The sequence below is a fragment of the Talpa europaea genome, assembly GCF_964194135.1.
Source record: "Talpa europaea genome assembly, chromosome: 10".
NCBI lineage: Eukaryota > Metazoa > Chordata > Mammalia > Eulipotyphla > Talpidae > Talpa > Talpa europaea.
Genome location: NC_140077.1, coordinates 41,696,010 through 41,720,523, shown reverse-complemented (window position 1 = coordinate 41,720,523; position 24,514 = coordinate 41,696,010). Strand labels below are relative to the sequence as shown.

The following is a 24,514-nucleotide window of genomic DNA, read 5'->3' as shown; positions in this document are numbered from 1 at the left end:
AGTCCTGATGCAACTCTCCGGGTCTTTTACACAAAGCTCCTTACGAGAGCGCGCTAGGACCCGGCGGACACCCCAAGCTCCCGGCAGCGGTGGGGGAGGCCCCGCCGCAGAGCCGTCGGCCCGCAGCGCCCGCGGGTGGGCCGGTCCCGGTCCGGGCTGCAGTTCTCAGCTCCTGGGCCCGGCGCTGTGACCCCGGGCCCATCAACACTGTCCTGCTCCCCCTTCTAAAGACACCCTCCTTGAGAGCAGCTGGGGGTGGGGCGGGGGCGGACTCGGCTTGGGGACCGGGCTCGGACGGGGCACGCCGCCCCCACACTAAGCCACCCCGGGGGTATCGGGTAACCGGCCGGAAAGCCGGTGGGGCCGAAGCAGGGGGAGTTCGGTGCCCAAAGCAACCCAGTCTCCGGACCCGGCCTCTGCATTCTGACCCTTCCCACGGCAAGGACTGGTGGGGTTACTGCACCGCCGCCGGGCATCCACCCGCACGCCTAGCTGTGCCCTTAGCTCGCGGGGTGCCAGGCGTTGCGGGTAACCGTTTTGCCCGGGGCTGCCCCCTCCAGTCCCCCTGCCTCTCTCCCCGCGCAGCTCCCCCTCCCCCAGCAGCAGGACCCTATAATAAACAAGTCCTTCCTTGATCCTCCCCTGCCGCGAGCGCCCTCGGGGACCTTGGCAGCTGCAGCCGCCGCGGATCCTTTCCAGAAAGGGGGCGTGGCCGCGACTGGGGGTTCGGCAGGCAGCGTTCCGGGGAGCAACAGGGGCGGAGCCGGGCCGCTGTCACCGGGCAGGAGAGAACGTTGCGAACGTGCGCCCGCAGCTGATTGGCAGAGGCAGGCCACACTCCCGCGCCCGGATTGGGCCCCGGCGGGCAGGGGGCGTGGCCTCCCCGCGCCGCTGCTTATAGGCCTCGCGGCGCTGGTGCGAGGGACCGAGGCAGGCCGAGGGGGAGGTGCGGGTGGTTCGGGGGACAGGTCCGGGCAGCGCTCTGGGGTTGGCACCCGCCCGTGCACCCATCCCAGCGGCCGCACGCACTCGTCCCGGCGTTCCCGCTGCCCGCGCTAGCCGGTGAGTGTCCCTCCTGCGTGAGCGGAGCCCTGTCCCGGGAGGCCCCGGCCGTGCGGGCCCCGAGGCTCGCGGGCTGGTCCAGCCCCCCGACTGACGCGGGGTCGGGGCTCCTCTTACCTTCCAGCTCCTGCGCTCCAGCACCCTGAGCTCGTCGGCGAGCGTCCTGGCGTCCGCGCTCAATATGCCCAGCCTTTGGGATCGTTTCTCCTCCTCGTCGTCCTCCTCCTCCTCCTCGTCCCGAACTCCCTCCCCAGATCAACCGCCGCGCTCAGCCTGGGGTTCAGCAGCCAGAGAAGAGGGGCTCGGCCGCTGCGCGAGCCTGGAGAGCTCGGACTGCGAGTCTCTGGACAGCAGCAACAGTGGCTTCGGGCTGGAGGAAGGTGAGCCGGGGGCGGGGACGGGCGGCTGGAGGGGCTGGAAGACGCGAGAGCTCTGGACTGGAAGGAGCAGAGCCACCTGGACTACCTGTGGGGTCAGGACGCAGACTGCGGTGGGGGGGCGGGGGGGATTGGGTTAGAGCAGGGGGGACGAGTGTGGCCCGGAAACTGAGGTGCGGACTGGAGAGGAGCGCTGGTTTCTTAGCCAAGCAGCACCTCCCCCTTTCGGAGCCGCGCTGACATCCTCCCTGTGTGTGCTCTCCCTTCCAGATTCGGCATACTTAGATGGGGTGTCCCTGCCCGACTTCGAGCTGCTTAGCGACCCCGAGGACGAGCACCTGTGTGCCAACCTGATGCAGCTGCTGCAGGAGAGCCTGGCTCAGGCGCGGCTGGGCTCACGGCGCCCCGCGCGCCTGCTGATGCCCGGCCAGCTGGTGAGCCAGGTGGGCAAAGAACTCCTGCGCCTGGCCTACAGCGAGCCGTGCGGCCTGCGGGGGGCGCTGCTGGATGTCTGCGTAGAGCAGGGCAAGAGCTGCCACAGCGTGGGACAACTGGCCCTCGACCCCAGCCTGGTGCCCACCTTCCAGCTGACCCTCGTGCTGCGCCTGGACTCACGCCTCTGGCCCAAGATCCAGGGGCTGTTTAGCTCTGCCAACTCTCCCTTCGTCCCTGGCTTCAGCCAGTCCCTGACGCTGAGCACGGGCTTCCGAGTCATCAAGAAGAAGCTGTACAGCTCTGAGCAACTGCTCATTGAAGAATGTTAAACTTGGGTCTGGGGGGCTGACGCTGCCCCCACAGCAGAGAAAACTGAACTTTGGGGTCGCACATAGGCAGGCAGAGTCTGAGGGACTAATGCCTGTCCTTAGAAAACTGACAATAGCCACCTGAGGGGGAGGATGGTGGTGGTGGAGACATTGTGTTTCCTTGGAAGCTCACTGAGGAATGCGCAGGTGGCATCCCCTCAAGTACTGTAGCATGAAACAAAGGCTTAGGGGCCAACCAGGCTTCTGGCTGGATGTGTATGTAGCATGTACCTTATTATTTTTATTGTTACTGACAGTTAAGATAACAATGGTATGACAGCAGGAGAGCAGCTGGGCTGCACTGGCCTCCGCAAGGGGTGTGTGCTCATGGTAGCCAGTGCTGGTGGGAGGGGGGAGGTCATCCAGGCGGTTGGTGTATCTCCTGGTCTGAAGGGGCCAACTGTGTTTGTTCTTTGTATCTTTTTTGTTTGTTTGTTTGTTTGATCAGAGCTTCACTACTGACCTGTTCTAGGCAGCTATCTTACAGACGCATGAATGTAAGAGTAGAAAGGGGTGGGTGTTGGGATCACTAGGGATCTTTGACACTTGAAGAAAAAAACTACACTTGAGAGCTGTGTTTGACCCATCCCCTGCTGTGTGCTGAGGCTTGAGTTGTGAGGGGATGGGGTTAATTGGGGTGGGGGCTGGAACCCCTTCCCCAGAGGAGTGCCATCTGAGTCTTCCATCTAGAACTGTTTACATGAAGTTACTCGCTGTTCATGAATACACTTGATGTTCAAGTATTAAAACCTATGCAATATTTTTTACTTTTCTAATAAAAAAAACATGTTTGTTAAAATGACTGAGTCTCTCATCAGTGTCCTAAGATAAAAGGGAGAGAACCAGGTGATGGTGAACAGCAGGTTTCAGCAGACTCAGGTTCACCTGAGTGTTTCTCTGTCCTTTTCCGGGGCTGCCTGCCAACCCTGGTAATAGAGGTATGTGGACTGTGTCATCTGTGCCAAGAGCCCTGGATCCCTTGGCTCTGCTTGCTGTGGCTACCAAAGGAAAACTCTGGAAGGTAAAGGGGTGAGTCAGACCCCCCGCAGAGCCAGATTCTCAGTCAGTAGCACTCACCTGGCTGCCCTGGGTTAAAAAGCTAAGTCACAAAGGCCCCCTGCACCCAAGGACCTTCTAGGCACTGGAGGAACTGCAAGAGGCCCGTTTTTTTTTTTTTTTTCTTTTTGTGAGAAAAGTCACAGTACTGTTTGTTCTGTGGTCATGAAATTTTTTTCTCTAGATTAAAAAAAACAACCACCAGAGATCAGGAGTACCAAGGAAGGGAGTTTGAAAAGAACTTAGTTCAAGATTCTTAGGAGACAAGTAGCTAGGCTGACCTGCTTTGGGGAGGAAATGTGACCCAGTCAGGGTCAGAACCCCATAATACAGAGACACCAGTACACTTGGAGGTGAAGGAAAGGAGTGGTGAGGGCTTCGAGAACAAGATGGCAGGCCTGTCTCATGAAAGGCCTGGGTGACATGGACTATTGCACTCTGAGGGCCCCAATTTGATTATCAGTGAAATTGGAGTTGGGCCAGGCGAAGGCCAAGGCCCTTCCCACTTATCCCTCCCTGTGACTGCTGTAGTTCTCCCACACCAGCCTTTGGGGAGTTGTTATCTCCCTTGTTTCTCCTAGTCCCAGACAGGCCTTGTTTGCCTGACTGTAAAACAGTTCTTCTACTTGGGTATGCAGTTGAATCTCTTAGGGCCTGGGTTGAGACAATCCCTGGGTCTTGGTGGAGATTCTGTGGATATCTAGGGTGGGATCCCAGAAATCTGTATTTTCATCAGGAATTCTGATAGTCCTGAACTTGGAGTGGTTTAGAAAATACATCTCTTTGGTGAAACTGAATGACTTCTTCCCCAGATAAAAGAGTTTGAACTAGATTTGAAAATGGTTCAGTTTTAGGGCTGTTTTAGAAGAGTCCTCACACTCGTTTTCTTAGCATATCTTAATAGCCACTCTGTGAGGGGAGGGTGGGGCAGCAATTTGTCATGTTTTACAAAATAGTAAACAAAGGCCAAAGCCCTTGAATGACCATCTTTGTCTGACCATGGACTGGCTTTGTCTACTCTCAGCCCTTCTGGGTGGGAGTTGGGAGAGAAGCAGATTGAGAACTAGGGCAGTGTCTGAGAGACATTAAGATTGGCACCAATGCTCATGGATGCGTTTCCCTGGCCCCAAAAGAGGATCAAGAAAAAAAACTGTATCTAGTTGTAGAAGCAAGAGCTTAATGACTGGGTAAACATTAACCCTTCTCCAAGATCAAGATCCTGGAAGGGAGAGAGTGTCCTTAGTGGTCAAGGCCACCATGCATTAGAGTCAATGAAATTTGGGTTAAATTCTACCTCAGACATTTCTTGTCTGATGACCTTGAACAAGTCACTTTATCTCTCTAAGCTTCAATTTCCTCATCTGTAAAATGAGGACATGATACATAAAGACATAACTGAGGTTTACCACTGGTAAGGAAGCCAGTGACTGGGCAAGAGATGGAGTACCTGAATTATGGCTGAGCTGGCTGCAGAGCAGGCGTGCTGCTATCCAGGCCACACTTTGACTTCCTCCTCCTCTGGTCTTGCTTTCCTCTAATATCCTTTCAAAAGTCATTGTCTTAACAACAATCATGTTGATATATGACCTTAATAAATTCTTTAAAAAAAAAGTCACTTTCCAAAATAAAAGTCACTCTGGGGACTATGCTCAGACAACTTCACTTCTTTTTTTTTTTTTTTTAAAGATTTATTTATTTATTCATACAAGAACTGGGGTGTAAGCCAGAGGAGCAGGGGCTGAGAGGATTCACCAGAGAGAGTGGGGAGCAGAATAGGCAGATCTACTAAAATACACTGCTGAGGGGAGCAGTGGGTAAGGCAGGAGAGGTTTGCTGTGCCATGTGGGTAGTTCCCTTGGGATCGAACTCATGCTGAGTGGCTGGCAATAGCTTGATAGTGCTGTCTTTAATCCCTGTGACACCAGGGAGTCCTCCTCAGACAACTTCACTTCTCAGTGGACATGTTAAGCACTTTACATAAGTTTCCCTCTGTGCCACTGCATGCTTCAGAAGGAAATGCAAAGATCCCAAGTGGTTCAGTGAGCAGGACTGCAGGGCTAAGATGGGGAAGTGTGAGATCCTACCTCCTGGACCTCATAACCTCCTAGTCCCCCAACTCAAGACAGTACCAGTCAACCATATTATGCTTTTTGTTACTGCTGGAGGGGATCAACTGCTTCTGGGGCAGCCTGAAGGGAGGTTCATGAAACACAAGGTCCAAAAACCAGATCCAATTAATAGGTTATTTAATAGGTTATTGTAGAACTCTGTAATTATCCAGAAAGGAGGATTTTTCTAAAGGAATCACAAATAAAAAAAACAGTCTATTTTTCCTTTCATGTTCAGACCTGGCAGAATGTCTCCTGCAAGAAGGGGTAACGAAAAGAAGCAGGGTGGTTCTGCCATCAATGACGTAGTGACCAGGACACACCATCCCCATTCACCCAGGGGAAGAGCTTCAAGAAACGCACCTTAGACCACTAAATGAGATCTGAAAACTTGCAGTCAAGGAAATGGGCACTCCAGATGTGCACAATACACCAGGCTCAACAAAACTGTCTGAGCTAAAGGAATAAGGATTGTCCGGTACCATATCCCTGTGCAGTTGTCCAGGAAAGATAATGAAGATGAAGTTTCACTAAACAAGTTGTGTACACTGGTTACCTATGTACCTGGTAAGTCACTGCTTTCAAAAACCTACAACCAGTTAATGTGAATGAGAGATAACCACTGATTATCAAACAATAAAATGCCAAAAAAATTTTTTTAAAGTCTATTAAACTCAGATCCTTCCATACAGGGTCCAGCTGAGGAGTCTTCATGTGGATCCCAACCTTGGCAGCAGGATGGAAACATCTGTGGCCATGTGACACTGCTGACTCCAAAGAATGAGACTGGCAGACTGTCATATTCATTCACTCAGCCTAAATAGAGTTACTTGGCCCACGGGCTACAAGAGAAATCAAAGAAGCCAGAACCCAAATTAGTTAATTTTATTTAGTGTAAATTAAACTTCAATAATAAATATAATATTATTTTTTAAAATTTATGTAGTGGCTGGCGATAGTTTGATCACACTGAGACTTTAACCCCTGCGCGACCAGGGAGGCCCAGGTTGCTTCTATCTTTTGGTTATAGTGAATAATGCTGCTATGAACATGAGTGTATAAAATTCATTTGAGAACCTGCTTTCAGTTCTTTGGAGTATATACCACGAAGTGGAATTGCTGAATTATGTAATTCTATTTTTAATTTTTTTCGGACTCACACAATTTTTTCCACAGTGGCTGCACCATTGTACATTCCCACCAATGGCACAAAACACTTCCAGGCACTTTTATGCCTTTCCACATCCTAGCCCAACTTTAAATACCCCAACATCAAAGTCCCTCTGCACCCACGTCTGCAAGATGATAAGTGGTGAGGATCCATAATGAGGATTATGGATCAGTATTGTTCTAGGATGTTCTAGAAAGCAGGGGAGATAGGGGTGTGAGGACCATTTCCTAAAGGGGGAAGATGAGATTTCAGCTCTGAAGATGTGGTATCTTATCTCCTTATTCTCTCTCATGTATCTGGGTGTCCCCCCTCAACAAATTCCAGTCCCCTGTTAAAGTCCCCTGGGAGCAGCCCAAAGAGCATAGAACTGATTTGGACTGACACATCTCAAAGGACAGGATAAGACCCACATGTCCCCAGGGAGAAGGACTGATTGTGGCACCTGTACCAGTGGCCCCCAGTTCATTCTGAACCTCCAAAATATTAACTTTTGCTATTATTGGTTGAATTAATACACGATAAACCTGTGATTTCAGTAACAAGGAAAAGGGCACAATACACTGCTGAGGGGAGCAGCCGGAGAGACAGTAGAGGTCTGCTGCACCATGTGGGTAGCTCCCTGGCCAGCAGGGGATTGAACTTGTGCTACAGTGGCTATGGATAGCTTCATAGTGCTGTGCTTAACCCCTTGTGCCTGAATTTGTATTTTATTCACCATAATTGCATCTGTGTACCTTTAAAAAGCAGCAGGACAAATATGGGCCAGACATGGTATGGACACATTCTACAGACAATATGAGGGTTGACCTTAGTGGAACCTGCCTAGCCCTGGTGATAACTTCAGTCCTACATTCAGGCCCCCCCAAGAGGTCAGCTGCTAGTGGAATGGGAACTGCACTGTCCACATGGTATATAAAGAAAGGCAGGCTCCGGGCTGGAAAGATACTCATATTTGTAGAACACTATTTGTAGGCACTATTATTATTATCATTATTATTCTTGCCATTTTTACAGGAAACCAAGGAACACAGGAGTTTGGACTCAGAGTGGGGAGACCTGTGGTCTAGTATGATGTTGCCACGGGCTCTTTTTTCTTCATCCTTGAACTGAGGAGTGGGACTGGATGCCATCAAGAGTGATTCTCTGAGGCAGAGCTCAGTTGCCTGCTGCTGAAGCTGCTTTTCCCCAGCCCCACCTGATGCTGCTCACTGGGTTCAAGCCTGGGTGGGGGTGGGGGCAGGGAGGAAGAACAGAGATGCCTTGCAGGTCACTGGGCAAAAACTTGACTGCTTTCTGGGAAGAGTCCAAGTCTGGAAAGCGACCGTTAAGAAGAAATTTCCATCGCCTTTTCCTCCGCCAGGGATTTTCCATGCTGCCCTGGAAGACATGCCTTTTGGTTTCCCAGTGTGGGGATCTGGCAATCCATAGGTGTTATTGAATGGTTCAGCTGGAAGGAGTGTAAAACTGGTTCCTGGGTCTGGTTCCTGCCTGGGAAAAGGGACAAATGTGTTGGGGGGAGGTATGCCTGCCCTAGAAAGATGAGGGGGATGGGGATAGGAATCAAGATGGGATCAAACAAAATATCCAGTCTAAAAGAACCCCCACGGAGAGACGAGTGGAGACAGGAACCATCACGGGAAACTTCCTAGAATAGGGGACTGAAGCTGAAGGCACAAAGGAGCAGGGGGATTTCTACAGGCAGACAACAGAGTGCAGAACTGATGAAAGGGGGGATAATGGGCACCAGCTTTACAAAGGTTGCCATGAACACGGGGACAGTGCAGTGGCCAGGAGAGAGTTGGATCTAAGAAGTGGAAAATTTGGTGAAGCAGATTATGCAATACAGAAGGCAGCAGCGCCTTGCACTGTGGCCTCTGACTAGCTGTTCCCTCTGCCTGAACACTCTTTCCTCAGAGCTGCTCTTGGTTGCCTCCTTGAAAGTTAGGTTTAACTCCAATGTCTCCTGCTCCACAGGGAATCCTGCCCTGGCCATTCCTGCTGGAGCAGCCTGAGCCACTTTCTGACACATCTCATGGTTCATTTCTCCCCCAGCACTTACCACCCTGTTTCTCTTAGTTGGAACCTCCCTCCTACAGGGATGGCAGTTCCATGACAGCAGAGGCTTTGGTGGGGCTTGTTCTCCATTGGATCCCCAGAGCTGGCTCATAGCAGGCAATCAATAAATATTGTTGATTTCAACTGTACTGCACTTGCAGTGTTATGATAAAAGGAAGCCATAGCAATATTTTTACCCTGAGCAGCACTACATGCCTAGCGCGGTGCTGAGTGCTTTACAAACATGTTCTCATTTATTCTTCCAAACAACTCTATGAGGTGGGGGTGTGACCATTATCCCTGTCTTATAGATGAGGAAACTGAGACTCAGAAAGCATGGTTTAGTTGCTCATGATTTGAAACCACACCTTTAACCTCCAGGCTAGCACTGTCTGATAGAAATATGAGCCACAAAGTAATTTAAATTTTTTTTTCCTAGTAACTACATTAAAAAAGAATCAGATGGAGCTTCCCCGGTGGCGCAGCGGTTGAGCACTGGGTTGCAAGGCTGCCCGCAGCCTCTGCGGCACTGGTTTGGTCCCTGGTTGCCCCTCATGGCACGCAGACCTCTCCTGCTGCCCGCTGCTCCCCTCAGCAGTGTACTTCGGTCCTTCTGCCTGCTTTCTGCTTTGCTCCCTGCTCTGGCTCTGGTGAGTTCTCTCGCCCTCCCGTGCTTCTGACTGTACCCAGTGCTTGTATAGATAAATGAATGAATCTTTAAAAAAAAAAAAATATATATATATATACTTTATTTATTTATTTTTATTATTTTTTTTTAATAGAGGCATGCTTTATTTATTTATTTATTTGTTTGTTTGTTTTGTTTATACAAGCACTGGGTACAGTCAGAAGCGCGGGAGGGTGAGAGAATTCACCAGAGCCAGAGCGGGAAGCAGAGCAGGCAGAAGGACCGAAGTACACTGCTGAGGGGAGCAGCGGGCGGCAGGAGAGGTCTGCGCGCCATGTGGGACCCTCCTCTGGTGGCCGGGAAGCAGCCGGGGATCGAACCGGCGCCGCAGAGGCCGCGGGCAGCTTCGCAAGCCAGCACTCAACCGCTGCGCCACCGGGGAGGCCCTATATATATATACTTTAAAAAAAAAGAATCAGATGATATAATTGTAATAGTACTTTTTATTTCAGTATATGTGCTGCCGAAGCGAGCACTGTACTTTTTATTTCATTTATAAAGATACTTTTATTTCTTAAATCGTATTATCTTTTATTGAGGTAATGTTACTTTTTAACACTTTATGGTTCACACCTCTTCAGTTGAGTGTTCCACACCACACCCACCACCAAAGCACCCATAAACCTTCATCATAGTCCACTGGGCCACCTCTCCCTTTGTTACCCATCACTACTCCCTTCCCTTCTTGGAGCCTCAATTCTGTAGTCAGACTTCTAGGGTTGTAGAAATATATTATTTCAACATATAATCAATATAAAAAATTAGTGGAGATTTTAAAACATTTTATTTTACTAAATCTTCAAAATTTGGTACCTAGTTTACTCATGCTAAATTTTCACCAGAAAATGATCTGTACTGGGCCTCCCTGGTGGTGCAAGGGGTTAAGATGCAACCTATGAAGCTACCCACAGCCACTGTAGCATGAGTTTGATCCCTGGCTGGCCAGGGAGCAACCCACGGGGTGCGGCAGACCTCTCCTGACTCACCTGCTCCTCCCCTCAGCAGTGTATTTCGGTCAGTCTGCCTCTTCTGTTCCCCACTCTGTCTCTGGTGAATCCTCTCACCCCCACACCTTTGGTCTGTACCCCAGTTCTTGTGTGCATAAATAAATAAATCTTAAAAAAAAAAAGAAAATGATGTGTACTTAGATTTCATAAAATTTGCAGTTGAAAAAGTAGATTCACCCACCTGAGTTGGAACAAACATACTTAGATGTTTTCCAATAACTGCACTAAGTACCAGATTTTCTTAAATGCAAATTAATATGAAATAAAATTGATAAATTAAATATAACAAACCAAATCTATAAGTTAATACATTAAAAATAAATTTCATTAAAATAAAACATTCATTAGTCATATTTTGAGTGCTTGGCAGCCACATGCAGTTCATGGTTACTGTATGAGGCAGCTCAGCTCCAGCTTATTTCACTTCATCTGGTATGAAAGTCGGGTGGGAGAAGTCCAGCAGAAGGAATCTGAATAAACTGAGGCCCTGCTGCGGAGGTGCAAATGGAGGAAGCTGAGGCCTGGAGTCACCTGAAGATGTGGTGATATGACCAGCAGTAATTCCCAGAGAGCAGCACAGGGCTGGATCACTCACAAGGGAGGGTGTCCTATGAGTTTTCTGTAGTTCTGGGCATCTTCCCATCAAGGAAGTGATGATCCTCAGTCCCTTGGGTTGAGCAAAGAGTGATTCCTCTGAGTTTCTACCCGCTCCGATACCAAAGGGATTCAGGTATTTTTGAGGGTGGGGTAGCTCCAACTCCCTCAGAGCCCTACTTGAGCCAGGATTACTGATCCTGGATCCCAGTCTTGTCCACTTCAACTCCTCAACCCCTAAACATTGGCTCTGCTGGGTTCTCCTAAGTGTGGGAGCTAAGACAGTCCTGAGCAGACCAATGTTCTCTGCCTGCCAAAGGGATCCTGAGGGTGTGTAAGACTGAATCTGAACAGGCTCGAGCTTGGTAGGTAGAATAGAATGATATCCCTCTTCTCTCCCCACCTCTGGACACCTTAAGGAAGGTGTGTAGCCCTGAATAACGTGATTCTGGAGTCAAGCAGACCTGGGTTCTACTCCCAGTTTAGTCAATTCTTTGCTTTGTGACCTTAGACGAGTCAAGTCCCCTCTCTGAGTGTCAATTTCCTCATCTAGAAAATGAAGACCAATAAGGGACTGTTGTGAAACTCTGCCCAGACTGCCCCATAGTAAATGATCAATTAGCAATAACTGTTCTTCCTAGACAATATCCTTTTCCTGTTAAAAACAGAAAAGTGGGCTGGAAAATGTATGCAATCACTGGAAAGTAAATGTGAAGTGAGATGTAGAGGGGGTAAGTTAATCCTGGGCACATGAGAGTGCCCTCCTTTCCCTGGATGACACATACCTGGTTAACCTTCAGGAGTGGGGGGCGGGGGGTATCTGCCACTCCCACAGGCCCCAGGTGCCTGAGCATGAGGTAAGAATGGTCAAGAGCCACCTTCCAGAAATAGAGAGGGTGAGTCAGGCTGAATCAGGAGCAGATGAGGTCACCTTGGGTCCCTAGAGTTACTCAGAGTGACATGTGTACATGCCGTGCAGGAGGGATGGATGGACTGAGCTCCAAGAAAGCAGGTAGGGCTGGAAATCTCCCAAGGCAAGGAAACTGTTGGGATGGAAACCCCAGGCAGGCAGCAAAAAGGCTGAATGGGAATAGGCAGAGATTGAAAGTAAACTTGATTCAGGTATTTTTGAGGGTGGGGTAGCTCCAACTCCCTCAGAGCCCTACTTGAGCCAGGATTACTGATCCTGGATCCCAGTCTTGTCCACTTCAACTCCTCAACCCCTAAACATTGGCTCTGCTGGGTTCTCCTAAGTGTGGGAGCTAAGACAGCCCTGAGCAGACCAATGTTCTCTGCCTGCCAAAAGTCTTTTAGTTCGTGTCACTTTGTCCTGCCAACATTTTCAACATTTCCTCCCTTGTCTATCACCCCCCACTAGAGCTGGTGGTCCTGGAGGGAGGACAAGTCTCTCTCTCTGGCTGCCTTATGTTCTGTGCATAGTGCAGGCTCTGATACACAATAGAGTGCTTAGTAGAGACTTATTGGGATAACAGACTTAAGTTACGAGTGAGTTCTCTTTGCTTTTCTGACACTTATTATGTGACTGTGGATTGTGTCCCTGAGCGTCAGTTCCATGTCTGTTAAATAGGAAACAATCCTTACGAAGAACTTGGAAGAACCAGTTTGGAAAGAAGGAAGGATGGACGCATTCAGGTGGTTCTGTGGGTAATACTTCAAGAGTAGCTTTGAGCAGGTCAACTTACAGAAGAGGAGATTGAGGCACAAGGAAGTCACGATGAGGAAGAGCTGCTAAACTCTCCCCACTCCCAACTCAAGTCCTGGGTATCTCCTTTCAGGACCTCTGATTAGATCACTGTCTCAATTTCCCTGGGGGTTTCCAGCCAGAAGTCCTGAAGTGTGCCAGCCTGTGCCTGCATTGGGAGATGGCTTTTCCTATTCCGCTTCCTGTCTGAGCTGGGGCCTGGCTACTGGTGGTAGAGAGGGGCCTGGAGATAGCAAAGCTGGCTGCCTGTGGTGCTGAGTCCTAGAGTCACGGAGCCAGGGCTGTGTGTGTGTCTATGGAACACTCCATAAATATCCACTGGTCCTCATATCTGCCGAGCAAGGCAGTCCATCTACCTAAAAAAGAGAGCCATGAGGATGATGACTATAAACCACTTAGCACAGTGCCCAGCTTACCACAAACACTTGAAAAATAGAAAATGTGTTTTGTTTGTTTGTTTGTTAGACTGTCAGCCCTGTGAATTCAAGAGGGACACTTGTTTTGGTCATTGCTTACCCATAACCCTTACCTTTAGTAGGTATTCAGATGGATGGTGGCCTTAATAAATCTTATAACTTAGGAAAAAATTTGTAAACTACTTCTTACTACAATGTGAATGAATGAGAAAATCTACTATTCTTTCTCTCTCACGGAAAGTTGAATCTTAACAAAACTAAAGTGAAATCACATCTAATGACGGAATTTTATTTTTATTTATTTATTTATTTTTGGGTTAAAGATTTATTTATTTTTTTATACAAGCACTGGGTACAGTCAGAAGTGCAGGAGGGTGAGAGAATTCACCAGAGCCAGAGCAGGGAGCAGAACAGGCAGACTGACGAAGTACACTGCTGAGGGGAGCAGTGGGCGGCAAGAGAGGTCTGTGTGCCATGTGGGACCCTCACCCGGATCGGGGATCAAAACGGCGCTCAGAGGCTGGGAGTGGCTTCGCAGCCCAGCGCTCAACCGCTGCGCCACCAGGGGAGGTCTAATGACGGAATTTTAAAAAGTAGAGGTACATAGTAGGTAAAGAAGGCCTTCCTAGAGCCCCTCAAAATCACAGTTAGTACCAACTGCACAAATTCTGCCTGGTCCCAGAAAAGGGTGACATACAGGGAAAGGAAGAACATAGTCCCAATTCCTGAAGAGTCTACCCTCACCTTGAAAAAATAGGAAGCAGGGCCTCCCTGGTGGTGCAAGGGGTTAAGACACAAGCTGTGAAGCTGTCCGCAGCCACTGCAGCACGAGTTCCATCCCCAGCTGGCCAAGGAGCAACCCACGTGGCAGGGCAGACCTCTCCTGACTCGCCTGCTGCTCCCCTCAGCAGTGTATTTCAGTCAGTCTGCCTCTTCTGTTCCCCACTCTGTCTCTGGTGAATCCTCTCATCCCCCGTATCTCTGGCCTGTACCCCAGTTCTTGTATGCATAAATAAATCAATCTTTAAAAAAGAAAAAATAGGAAGCAACTAGGTTCCAAGACAGTGTACAATCAGCTAAATGTAGAGGGTCTTTAGTAGCAGGGCTTGCAATAGCCCAGGCCTAGCTATCAGAAAGGCTGCAAGCATCCTGCAGGGAGCAAAGCAGCCAGGGCTGGAGGTAGGAATAGGCACCAAATATGATGAAGACTGACCTGGGATCAATAAGGAAGGAGTAGGTCCTCTCCCAGGACAGGGCCTCACCTTCCATATCTACTTTTTCTGTGAGGTGCTTAGTACCTGGTTGGCTTTTGTAGTAGAAGGCACACAAGGTTGGTCCCAGGTTTCTGGAGTCAGACTCTTAGGGCTCAATCCAGGCCCTTACTCTTTTCAACTTTGGGACCTTAGTGTGGAAGAAACAGGTTAGCTACTGGCACCCATGCCCTATCTCTTCTGTTCCTCCTTTGGGAAAACACTCCTCCTCCTTTCCCTTTCATTCAGCCCTTTGGTACAGGTGAGACTGCAGGCATGGGGTCCGTGAGCAGAACAGTCAATCAGCAGTGAACCTTCCCAGCACAGAGCTTTTAGTCATGTGGTCACATGACTCCTGGTGTTTAATTAATCCTGGACTTGTGTCACAATTCCTGAGACCCTCTTTTCTACTGAACTAGAGTTTGGGGTGCTAGGAGCCTGGAGTACAGAAGACCACTCATGGAGTCCAAACGTGATACCAGGATGGCTAAGGCAGTGTGGAGAGATTTGCTTTTATGACAATTTTTTGAGTGTCCAGATTAAGTCATGCCTAGATTTTTCGGATCCCAAGTCAGTAAATTCCCTTCTTTGCATAAACCAATCTGAGTCAGCATGTTTGTTATTTCCATCAGAGCCTGAAATTCAGAGGGTGAACTTTCTTAACCTCTTTATAAACTTCAGTTTCCTCATCTGCAAAATGGGGCATGAATGATAAATATTTTTCAGGAGAAAGGAAGGGTTGTTCTGAGGTGATTAAAAGGACTTATCAGAGTCCAACACTCAACCTAGACCCAACACATTTTAGGCACTCAAAAACATCAGCTTTGATGTGCTCCATATGCATTTGTTAATATTCTGCCTCCAGGAGCTGGCATCTGGGGAAAAAACCTCTTCCTGTGACTGTGGGTCCTTGGAAACTGATGTGTGTGTTGGGGAGAAGAGGACACACCCTGGAGGGAACTGCCTCGCCCATCCCGATCACAGATGGCAGAGACAGGCTCGAGTGGGTGTTATTTTTTTCCTAAACCCCAGTGTCTAACCAGACCCATTTTACAGACCAGGAATGTGAGGCTCTAAATTGGGTCATCCCCTGGGCAGGCACAGTCCCTCCCTTGGGGCATAACAGTGCTGACCATCCAGGGTCACTCCTAGCCTGGTCTCAACCCCAACTAGGCTAAATTAAGCAGGTGTTTACTTGTTTGTTAAATGAGAGCTTCCTTAGGTAAGAGCAGTTTCGAAAGGGCAAAAAGGAGCTACAAATCCTCTCTCCTTCCTTCCGTGCAGGCAGCCTCTATCTTTTTTTTCATCTGCTGTCTCCTGCAAAAGGAGCTTTACCAAGAAGCTCTGGTTTCCCTTTTCTGACCTCTTGTAGTCAAGGAGCTGTTACCAGTTAGCAGTGGTTTACTCACCAGAAAGAGCCTGACGCAGTTTTACTAAAGGAAACCACGCAATTCTCAAGGCTTGGCATGACCTTTCCTTCGGGCAGCCCTGGAAGCCTGGGGGTGGGGGTGGGAACGGCACCACCCACTTCCCCTTAGATAACCACCTACCGACTGATCATTCTCCAGTGTGGGAATGGAGCTCATCTTGGATTTTTTCCGCGTAGTATCCTTGAGCCTCTGATTCCTCATCTGTTAAGTGGGGATAAAGATACCACCTCCCCATTTTAGGGTCGTTTTGAGGGTATTATGAAGGGAAAACTCTTAGGGTGTTCAGGGATGGACACAAAGTAATGAGTGTTTGCCCCTGAAAGAGGAGGTACGTGTGTGTGTTTGTGTGTGTGTGTGTGTGTGTGTGAAGTTACGCTGCTGGTGAGGACAGAGTGAGGATTCGAACTCAGGTCCTATACGACTCCAAGTGAAGACTCTGTCCTTCTCCGGAGCTTCAGCTGTCTTATGCTAGTGGGATACTCCCCACTCCATTCCCTAATACTTTTCCTCCTCAATCTTCTTCAGCCCTCCCAGCCACAGCCCAATGGAGTCAGCCCTCCTGGGCGCCTGAATTGCTGGGAAGAAAAACTGCTTCCTCTCTGATACATTCACGCAGTTCCGCATCTACCCAACACTGCCTGGGAAAACGTCCTGCTAAATGCTGCCCTCCCCCACCCACAGGCCACTGACTCTTGTACACAGCTCCCTCACCGCCAGGATGGCAAAGAGAAATAGGATCAAGCGCCGGTGGGTCTCGTCCAGTTTGCCCCGGGTTGGTCCTTTCTGCTGGAGGAGGTGGGATCTCGAACTCAGTGGCCAATAAAGAGGCTCACGCTTTGGGTTGCCACGGCAACAGGGAGCTGCATTTCGTTTCTCCCCCTCTGGGTGCAGCCTACTCTTCCAAGGACCAGCCAGGTCACACTGTGGCCCTAGTTACTCATCAGGATGGAGTGGGGGTTGTTAAGTTGGAAAAAAACCAGGACCCAAATCCTGTGCAAATGTCAACAGCGCGGATGAACCCGTATGCTCAAGAGGAGGCTGCCTAGAAGAGGACAACTATGAATGTACTCTGTTAGAAGGGACAAAGGGACATAATTTACCGCAACATACTGCCACAGAGTGGCCCTAGCAATCCAGAGGCCAAGCACCGAGCTGATTTAGGTAGGAATGAGTGGGGTAGGTGCTTCGCAAGCAGATTAGGACTTCGGAGCCAAGACCCACCCAAGGCAGGGTGGAGGACCAAGATGAATGGCTGCAGCTGAATTGTGGGTCTCATATCAATGTTTAGTCCCAGGCAGGAAGAGAGCCAAGGATCACTGAGGCCATTCCCTTGCCTCAAGGCAGCTTGGAATTGGTCTTTTGTATAGTCACATCCGTTCTTGGGCATTCATTAACCTTGTACTCTTCCCAGGAAAGGGGAAGGTGACCAAGTTCATTCTTCCCATTTTACAGAAAAGAAAAACTGATGCTTGCCTGATAAAGTTGTGCACCCTTGGGCACTGGGCCTGGCACTGGTCCCAAGAAGGGATCTCCAGGCCTTTAATTCCCTGGCCTGATGATTTGTCCAAGGAAACCCCATCTCATAGTTCCTACACTGTCTGCTGTTGCTGATAGTGCAGCAATGCTGGGGCCACTGACCCTATTTTTAACAAGGCAGGTGAGTTAGAGCCCTGCTCTGCCTAATATCCCTGGGTGGGATGCAGCAAGGCTTCCTCCTCGGTCACTCTGGGAATGAGAATAGTGTTACCCACATGCCCAGTCTCAAGAAATCCACAGTCTAATGGGGAGAAAGATTTGCAATGACCACACAGTGTGATAAATGCTGCAGGAGCATTTATGGACAGAGCATAGTGGATGTACAAGAGAAGGGGTGCCTGAGTCTGCCCAGGGAAACCAGGGGAGACCTCAAAGAAGAAGCAGACTTTCAGATGACACAAGATGCAGAGGGCAGGCAAGCAAGGGAGGGCATTCCAGGCAGAGGGATTAACATCTACAAAGACTTAGAGGCCTGGCTGTGTCTGATGCATTGGGGAAACCACTACTCTGCAGTGGGGCTGTGGCAGGACCTCACTGTGGAGTGAATAACCAGGACAGGACCATGTACCCCACATTTGGGTGCTTTCAACCCCTTTCTGAACCAGCCAACATCCACATTCACTTTTCTCCAACTAGTAGATGCGTAGAACCCCAAGAGCCACTTCTAACGATGCCACTTTGAGAAGCACTAGATTAGAAGCTAACCACTGTCAACTATGGCTACACACTAACAATATGGATGAATCTATCGGCATAATGTTGAGAGAGATTATGGGCATAATGAGAAAGAAAGAGGCCAGAGACCAAAGAGACATTTCATATGATGCAGTTACATGAAATTCAAAAACAGGCAAAACTGACGCATGGCACCAAAGTCAGGGTAGTGATTACCTTTGGGGACAGGGATGTTTTTGAAGCAGACCTTTGGGAGCAAGGGGAGGCAATAATAATATTATGTTTCTTGACCTGATTGTTGGTTTCACAGATGTATTCTCTTTGTGAAAATTTATCCAGCTATATACTTAAAGTTTGTGTATTTTTCTGTATGTAGCTTCTACTTAAAAAAAAAAAATTAACTGTTTCTGTAAACAGCACAGCAGATTTTAGTAGACACTAAAATCTTGTGATCACATAATTGGCTATAAGCCAAGCATCCAGATGACGTAGGATATGTTTATATTGCTTTTATTTATTTATTTTTTATTTCAAAATGAAAATACAAACATTTTCAAGTCTCATAGAGACCTCTCAGACCCAGAGAATCCCTCTATAGACTCTGATTTGAGAATCCTCAACGCAAGAGGAAGCACTATAATGTTCAGTGCTGGGGTTGGGAGATGAAGGGTAAATGAGGGGCCTGGGGCCTCCCTGATGGCGCAAGGGGTTAAGACGCAACCTATGAAGCTCTCCGCAGCCACTGCAACACGAGTTCAATCCCCAGCTGGCCAGGGAGCAACCCACATGGAGCAGCAGACCTCTCCTGGCTCACCCGCTGCTCCCCTCAGCAGTGTGTTTCACTCAGTCTGCCTGTTCTTTTTTCTTTTATTTGTTCAAAAAAGAGTTTTTTGTTTGTTTGTTTGTTTGTTTGTTTGTTTGTACAAGCGCTGGGTACAGTCAGAAGTGTGGGAGGGTGAGAGAATTCACCAGAGCCAGAGCGGGGAACAGGGGAACAGAACAGGCAGACTGACGAAATACACTGCTGAGGGGAGCAGCGGACGAGACAGGAGAGGTCTGCCCCGCGATGTGGGATTCTCGCTGGCCGACTGGGATCAAACCTGCGCTGCAGAGTCTGTGGACAGCTTCACAGAGCTGCTCTCAACCGTCTGTGCCACCAGGGTGGCCCAATAAATTAAGCTTTTAAAAAAAATAAATGAGGGGCCTGGAGCCTCTTCTTGGAGCATAGGGAGGCAATGTCATCTTCCAGTAGAATGGCTGATTCTGGCACTGACTCTTAGCCATAGCTCCACCCTGGAAGAGATGACCCAAAAGGCAGTCTCCCTGGCTTGGCTCTGAGCTCCTGGAGGGCAGGTGCCCAGAGAGAGGCTTAGACACATAGGGGTCTCAGGATCTTTTTGCCAAGGCCTCTTTGCTCAATCCCATGTGGACAGTAGAGGAGAGGGCTCTGTTGGGAACTTGTGAGCTCCCTGTCACTGGTTGAATTCCATAACACAGGCTAATGACCAACCCTTGGATAGTGTGGTGGGAAGAAGGTAGGGTTAGAGTGGGCCAATTCCCCCTGAAATGGGAGAGATGGATGCAGAGGGGGCTCTGTGTCCTGGGGACCAGGGATATGAACAGGAAAGCCCAATCTTGCATGACCATCAGCCTGTAGCTGGTAACAGTCCAGCTCCCAGGGAGACAGATTGTTCCAGAGGACTGTATTTGTGGGCAGGACACTCAACAACTGTTCAACATTTGTCTCCACCCATCCTCTGGGTCTTTGTTTTTCATCCCTTTCCTGACTCAGCCACTCTTAAGATCATCCTCCTTTTATTCTCTTTGCTATCTTCACTCAGCCAGCACTTCTCAAACTACCTTTATGATTACTGCCTACAGTATTATTTGCTCAATCTTTTTTATTTAAAATATTAAGTTTTTGTTGCTGCTTTAACATGCTCTTTTGGAAGTTATAATACTTTTGAAATCCTGGATTTGGTGTGCTAGTTTTATTTTTTCCTCACACACATTGAATTTTCATTTGAAATATTCATTCTTTTTTTCTTTTTATAATTTTTTTTAAGATTTATTTATTTATTTATTTATTTATTCATTTATTTATACAAGCACTGGGTACAGTCAGAAGCGCGGGAGGGTGAGAGAATTCACCAGAGCCAGAGCAGGATGCAAAGCAGGCAGAAGGACCGAAGTACACTGCTGAGGGGAGCAGTGGGCGGCAGGTGAGGTCTGCGGGGATCGAACCGACACAGCAGAGGCTGTGGGCAGCTTCGCTGAGGGGAGCAGCGGACGAGACAGGCGAGGTCTCAACCGCTGTGCCACTGGGGAGGCCCGAAATATTCATTCTTGTATCACCTTGAATTATCTTGTTTGCCATCACATTAGAAACCATCTCCTACAACACAGGTCAGCCAGGATGGCTGGTTATTATTTATTAATAATAATTATAGCCTCACATTAGTAGCAGGTTTTATGCCTATTTGCACACATTCATGATCTCATTTAATCCTCTCAGTTCCTGCACGATGGGCATCATTGGCCTCATTTTACAGATGAGGAAACTGAAGCTCAAAGAGCAGTAGTGACTTGCCTAGGGTCGCACATAAGTTAGGTCTCAGGTCCTGACTCAAAGTTCTGGTGGCTCCTGACCTAGATGAGAACTGGGAAGCAAGCAGCATTTCCCTGTCCCCAACCAGACCCTCAAGAGTCACAGGATAGAAACTCAGAGTATAGAGAATTTGGATTAGACCTGGGGAAGGACATCCTGACTAGAAATGTTTAGACATCAGGATGAGTGACCAAGGAAGGGTGTGGAGTGCAGCTTCCGAAGTCCTAAAAACAAGATAAAGGCTTGCCCAGCTGGGATAATGCCAGTGTTGCCTGGAGGCAGGGGAATACACTGAATGACCTCTCTAGGCCTCGTTCAGCCCCAGTGGGTGCACCCTGCCATCAAGGTGGCCATACTTGCCACCTTAAAGTCTCTGTCAAGCAAAGAGAGACAAAGGAAGACCCTCGACTTATGTGAATTGGGAAAAACCTTGTTTTGGCTCTTGGGAAGGAGTGGGCAGGGTGGCAGAGGCTGTTCCTCATCCCCTTTCCTTCCTACATTTCTGGCAACTCCACCCCAGGGCTCCCAGGCTAGGACTGAAGACCTACTCAGGGGCTGCTCAACCCTTGGGGCTGCTCAGCCACCTCGGCCAGGAACCCTGCATTTCTTCAATACTCTCCAGGGAATTCTTTTCAACACTACCTGAATTAAGAAGTTGGACACCTATTAACTTAAGGTGTTGCCCTTCCAAGGGGCAAATTGTTTTGTTTTGCTTTGCTTTTTAAGTCACAGTGTTTATTTCTCCAAACTGAAAGAGCATTATCTTCCTTTCTGATAATACAAAGAACATATGCCTCATTAAAGAAGTCAAATAATATAGAAAAGTATAAAAATGAATGTAAAATTACTCAAATTTCTAATAACTAGGAAAACAATACGATTGGCATTTTGAAGTACATCCTGCCTCTCCCACTTTTTATGACAAAATACACATAACATAAAATGTATCACTTAAACCATTTTCAAGTATAGATGGATTATATTTTTCTAAGGTCTCCCGAAGGTAGGGCTAGTATAGTGCAGCTTCAGACACCTTGATAGGTCAATAGGGAAGGCATTTTGGGGTAAGAGCCCTTCTGACACTGTTCAAATGGAAACACAGAGGCAGCCAGTCACTGTGGGGACAAGTTAAAATGTTAAAAGCAAGATTAACTCCATTTGGGTGTATGAGAGAAAACACTAGTCTGTCTCCTGACAGGGCCTCATGAGGAGAAGCACAAGGGGCATCACTTCGCTGAACTTCGGCCAGAGATCAGTCGGTGAGCCAGGGAAGGTGTGTCTGTGATTATTTGAGAGGAGCCTCAGTCTAAGGTGTTTCTCTCTGGTTCTGGCTTTTGGGGTGAGCAGGTGCAAACTCTGGTGGACAAAGACAGGAATACAGAGGCAAGTCAGGTGCATGATACTAACCCTAAGGATTGACGGGTACTTGGCAGGAAGAGGAGAGTCAGCAAAACAGAGAAGAGCAACACCCCAAACTCTTCCACCAGGACTGAGGCTTCCTTCTCAACCCCATGGAGGGCAGGTGGCAGCGGGAGCTCGAGCTCCCACACAAAGATTTTGGAGGGTGGTTGGGAGACTTTCAGTCAAGTAACCACAGGCATTGATTTAACAGATACCATGCATTGCCTCAAAAGAGGCCTGACCTCTCCGGTGGTACAAGGGGTTAAGACACAGCACTATGAAGCTATACGTAGCCACTGCAGCACGAGTTCAATCCCTTGCCAGGTAGGTGACCCACGTGGCACAGCAGACCTCTCCTGTCTCACTTGCTGCTCCCCTCAGCTGTGTATTTTCAGTGGATCTGCCTGTTCTGCTCCCCACCGTCTCTGGTGACTCCTCTTGCCCGCCCCCTCCCCCACCTCGCCCCTCCATCTCTGGCCTGCACACACCAGCTCTTCTATGCATAGATAAGTAAATCTTTAAAAAAAAAAAGAGGTCTGAAACTGCTTAGGCAGGGCTACCCCCTTGCTCCAGTGTGTGAACTGTCTCCCTCTTTTCCAAACTATGGGTGATAGCTCTCTTCCTGTATGATTCTCCACCCATTTATTAAGTACCCTCACTTAGCCCTTATCATACCCTCATTCATGTTCTGTGCACCTCCCAACTGAGCCACAAGATCCCTGAGGGCAGCTACTGTGTCTTCAGGGGTCCTTGCAGCTTCCTATTGTGCCCAATGCAGTACCCTGCAGAAAGCATATATACAAACAACATCCACACAGAGAGGCCTGTGTGAGCAGATTGGCAGCAACAACAGCTGGAGTTGTGAAGGAAGCAGTGCTAGGGTCCTCCCAGGGTGGTTTGGAAGGCTTCCAGGAGGAGGTGGTAAATAAAGGTCTTAGAAGTAGCATACAGTTTGGCTAGTGGAGTGGAGCAGGTGGAGGAGGCATTCTGATGGAAGGACCTTCTGGGGGTATGATGGATGGGAGATTAAGCCCCAGGGAATGACTCCAAGGTTCAGATGCCCTTGGAGGCTTGCACCTGGCGTTCCAGAAGGTGATGGTGAGCTGCAGGAGCTCAGATTACATTCATACAGCAGGATGGGGGTGGGGTGGGGAGGGGGTGTTACTTCTTTTGAGAAGCTGACTTTTGAGGAATCACCATGTGCTTGCACCTCAAATCAGCTGCTGATTAAGCCCCATGCGCGCAACTAGCACCCCAGGAAGAACACTCTCTTCCTCACAGTGTGTACCCGCTCCTGTTTTTCATGTTTATGGGCATCAGGTGGTTTGTAGAGGGATCCACACCCAGATGTGCGCACCCAGTGAGGTCAGCTGAGAAAACAACAGCCACCACCCTGCTGCCCCTCATGCTGAGAGCTGTAGGTTCACGCCACCATCACCCCTGCTTCTCTTTGTCCCTGCTCCAGCCTCTCGCCTGCCCAAACTGTTGTTTATCAACACAGACCAGAACATTCTGCTGCCAGCAGAAACACACATGGCGATGGTGCTGCCATCCTACACCCTGCCGTCAACACACTCCCACGCGCTGTTTGCCGCTGTCAAAGCTGTGCTCACACACATATTCTCACCCGCTCTTGCCAACACAGCTGTTCCCTGCTGCTTGGAATCAGGCCCTCCATCTCGAATGACACCCGTGTTCTCTGTGGGTTTGCAGTAATGTACATGTGTATTCATGGAGAGGCTCACACTTGTCGACCAGACTAACATATGTTCTTCTCTCTGACCTAGGCTGTCAGTCTCATTACTTGCTACTGTGTGGCCTGGGACACTTGATTTAACATCTCTGAGCATCAGCTGCTTCATCTGTAAAATGGGAATAATAATTACCTTATAGGGTTTTCATAGCTCAGGGGCTTAGGCGAGAGCGCAGATGTCCAGTAAGTGCTCAATCAGTGGAAGCTCTGATGGTGGTGAGGACGAGTATTATATCTTTTCTGGAATCTGGCCATTGGTTTTCCTTTCCCACGCCCGGTTGTTGGTCTCGCCTCAATTTTCACACCTTCCTGCCTGTGTGACCTTAGTGAGGCGCGTCACCTGTCCACGTCTCATGTCCTGGCAAAAGGGCATAATGAAATGGGCGTAATGACTGCCTGCCCAAGCCCAAGGGCCTGCTGTGAGGGGCACCAGGGGCAGAGTACCACGGTGTTTCAGGAGCCCTTCCAGCCACAGCTGCAGGAAATTGTGAAGAAAGGGATTTGAATGGAGCAATAGCCAAAGTTGGGCATTTTCAGTTGATTCCTGGTTTCCTTTTTCTCCTCCATCAGTCCTCAAGCCGGAGAGCTGGGGACCTCCCCCCAGGCATCCACTGGTCTCTCTGACTACCCTTTTCATCAGCCACAAATGCTCTTCTCAGCAGGACTATTCTGTGGCATCTAGCCTTCTGTTTTTCCCATCTTCTCCTGCTCCCTTAACTACTCTCAGAAGCAGGGTTCCTCCCCCTGCCCCTGAGATCCCCCTGCCCGTCAGTGCAGGACTGGGCTTCAGTGCAGCCCAGG

The 24,514-nt window shown here is 49.0% G+C and overlaps 1 protein-coding gene across 1 annotated transcript; it reads left to right on the top strand.

The window, feature by feature from the left end:
* Nucleotides 1–1,243: 1,243 nt before the first annotated feature.
* On the top strand, nt 1,244–2,203 carry DDIT4 (DNA damage inducible transcript 4; the record flags this gene model as incomplete). Its single annotated transcript, XM_084245670.1, has 2 exons — nt 1,244–1,442; nt 1,710–2,203. 2 exons carry the CDS (start codon nt 1,244–1,246, stop codon nt 2,201–2,203), a joined length of 693 nt encoding a protein of 230 aa, XP_084101796.1.
* Between the last annotated feature and the right edge of the window lie 22,311 nt (nt 2,204–24,514).